The sequence below is a fragment of the Alligator sinensis genome, unplaced genomic scaffold, assembly GCF_000455745.1.
Source record: "Alligator sinensis unplaced genomic scaffold, ASM45574v1 scaffold360_3, whole genome shotgun sequence".
Taxonomy (NCBI): domain Eukaryota; kingdom Metazoa; phylum Chordata; order Crocodylia; family Alligatoridae; genus Alligator; species Alligator sinensis.
The window spans coordinates 1,657,880-1,660,480 of NW_005841977.1; the positions used below are offsets into that span (position 1 = coordinate 1,657,880).

A 2,601-nucleotide genomic window follows, 5' to 3' on the forward strand; every position below is an offset into this window, starting at 1 on the left:
GGGGCCCTTGCAAAATGGCTGTAATGAGAAGTGGCTGCTTAGACGGCAGCTGCTCTCCAGGCCCAAAGGCCTCAGGTTAGTTCTGCATGGGGGTGTGGGAGAGCTGGGAAGACCTGCTTGTCCTCCCTCAGAAGATGCAGGTGCAGCCCACGGCGATGGTCTCCATGACCATCCTGTACTTCTTGTGGCAACCCTTCTTCTTCCTGGGGGCCTTGGCCCCTGGCTGGCATAGCAGGCGGCGGACAGGCAGCCTGCTGTAGATGGGGATGCTGGCCATGGTGCGGTCTTCTTGCATAGTGAAGGGGTTGATGCAGCCGACACAGAGGCACTGCGCCTCTGGGATGTCCGTGGGAATCCGCATTGCATCGTGATTTATGCTGTGAAAGAAGAGAGGGTGCAGGGACACGGCTCAGCCTGGGCAGGCCCCATTGGAATAGGTAGGGTTTTCCTCCTTGGAAACGGGTATGGGTGCCACAAAAACTGCAAGCCAGGACCTGGGTATGCAAGGAGCAAGCCTCCTCATGGAGAAAGGGGCTTGCTGGAGCTCTCTCTGCCTGGCTGCCTGTGCTGCACTAGCCACACATGGAGGAACGTGGTCCTGTGGCAATGGAGCAGCAGCTTGTGAAGTGGGCTTAGTGCCCACTGTAGGGTTACACACTATCTAACTGGGGTTGCCGTCAGCTGTGAGCCCTGTTCTGTGCGCGGAAGGGCCTTACCCGGGCTGGGGAGCACCCATCCCAGTGGTGCTTTGCCCTGCAGCCTCACCTGTAGGCCCACGGAGACAGACTCCTCTTGTTGGGACTCCAGAGTCCCAGGCTGACCTGGCACTTGGTGTCAGGGGGCTCCGAGCTGTTCCTCAGCTGGCGTACCATCTCCTGAATGCTCTCCTCATATTCCTCCACCATGGTGTATGTATCATCCATGGCCAATGCATTTGCCTTCAGCCTGGGGTCTGGGGGGGAGGTCTGGGCCCCCGGGAGCTGGACCCTGTCCCGAGCCTGTCCTCTCCTTCCTTTGACTGCTTTGCTTCGGTCTTTTGCTTCTGTGAAGGCAGCTGGCATGAAGGCCAAGGAGAAAGCACAGAGCAGAAGCTGCAAAGGAAGGTGGGACAGGGTATAACTTTCCCAGCGCTGACCCATGCTTAATCCACCCTTCTACTGGGATGTGGGTGCCTGAGAGGGGATTCTTGCATGTAGTCAGAGCTGGACACCAGCATGGGCAAACCAGGTGGCCATCTAGGGTCTGGACAGAAAGGAGGCCTGAAAATGGTAATTTTATTATTATTATTATTATTATTATTATTATTATTACTATCTCTGCCAAAGGGGGGCCCAATACTAAAAGTTCACTCAGAGCCGCCAGGACACTAGGTACAGTGCTGCATGTAGCTGAGTGGTAGGAATCGCTCTACCTGGCAGGGCTCATACCCTTCAGGTGGGAGGCAGGCTGCTGTAGCAAGAGGAGCCAGGAGATGGCGCCTGGACTCCTGGGATCCATTCCCTATTGTGTGGCTGTCTTGCTATGGGATCCTAAAATACTGAATCTCTCTTCCTTTGGTTCCTTTCTCTGTAAGTGAGGGGTAGTGATCTAGACACTCCTTCTAACGTGCTTTGAGCTGGGTGGGTGGATGCAATGCAAAAAAAATAAAAAGTGTTGCCCTTTTTGGAAATGGCCCTGAGGAACTGGGGAGCCTGGAGCGTCCTGTAGGCCAGTAGTTCTCAACATTTTTTTTTTTTGTACCAGGACCCATTTGTAAACATTGATGACCAGTCTTGACCCAGTGCCCCTCGCTCCTGACCTGCTGCCTCACAGTGTGTGTGGGGAGGGGGGACGTGGGGGGGCCTCAAGCAGCCCCTTGCAGGCTGGAACTCAGCCTGCAAGGGAAAAGCCAGTTTCCCACATTTTTCTCCTTTAAAGGAGAACCCATTTTTAAAGTTTGTTGATCCATTTTTAAAGTCCGTGTGCGACCCTTTCATATATTCTTTCAATCTTTTGGGTCATGACCCATGGGTTGAGAAATGTTGCTATAGACCTCTTTTGCCAGATGGTAGCCCCACCGCCCACCCTCCCTGCAGGGTGCATGGGGCATCCGACTAGCTCGGCCTGCAGCTGGGCAGCATCTCCAGTTTGCTGATGGCACTTCCTGAGCTGAACAGGCTGATTGCCTGCTCTTGGCAAGTGCCCCAGCTGCCAGTGAAGTTGGTGCAGAAACTAAGGACAGACTCTACAGAGGCTTGGCCACCCAGTGAGGCTGGAAAGATTTCCCCCAAGATAAATGAAAACAGAGCTTTTGACAGGGGCCTGCAAATGCAGAAGGTAACACCCTTCATGCCCCTGCATCTCCTGTTCTCCATGGGAAGTCCTGGTTGAACACATGGTGACTTCAAGGGGCTGTTTAGTACCACAGGAGGTCTCTTTGCAGATCTGCACTTTGAATCCTCGGGGCATTTCTCAGAGTAGCACCTGTCCTCCTGAAAGGTGCAGGTGGGCAGGGGAGGAAGGGAGTCAGCCCTCTGTGTGACCAGGAGATGGCTGCAGCTCTAGGGTCCTCACTGAGTTACCTTGACTCTGGAGCCAAGAAGACAGTGGCATGCCTTCCTG

At 54.4% G+C, this 2,601-nt stretch overlaps 1 protein-coding gene across 1 annotated transcript in view; it reads right to left on the bottom strand.

The window, feature by feature from the left end:
* Positions 1-8: 8 nt before the first annotated feature.
* IL17B (interleukin 17B) overlaps positions 9-2,601 on the bottom strand; it is a 3,964-nt gene continuing 1,371 nt past the window's right edge. Inside the window, exons 3-4 of the mRNA XM_006021096.3 lie at positions 766-1,091; positions 9-377 (exon numbers count right to left, since the gene is read on the bottom strand). Of these exons, the coding sequence (XP_006021158.2) occupies positions 128-377; positions 766-1,091 (576 nt within the window). The 3' untranslated portion in view covers positions 9-127. The remainder of the gene's footprint in view (positions 378-765; positions 1,092-2,601) is intronic.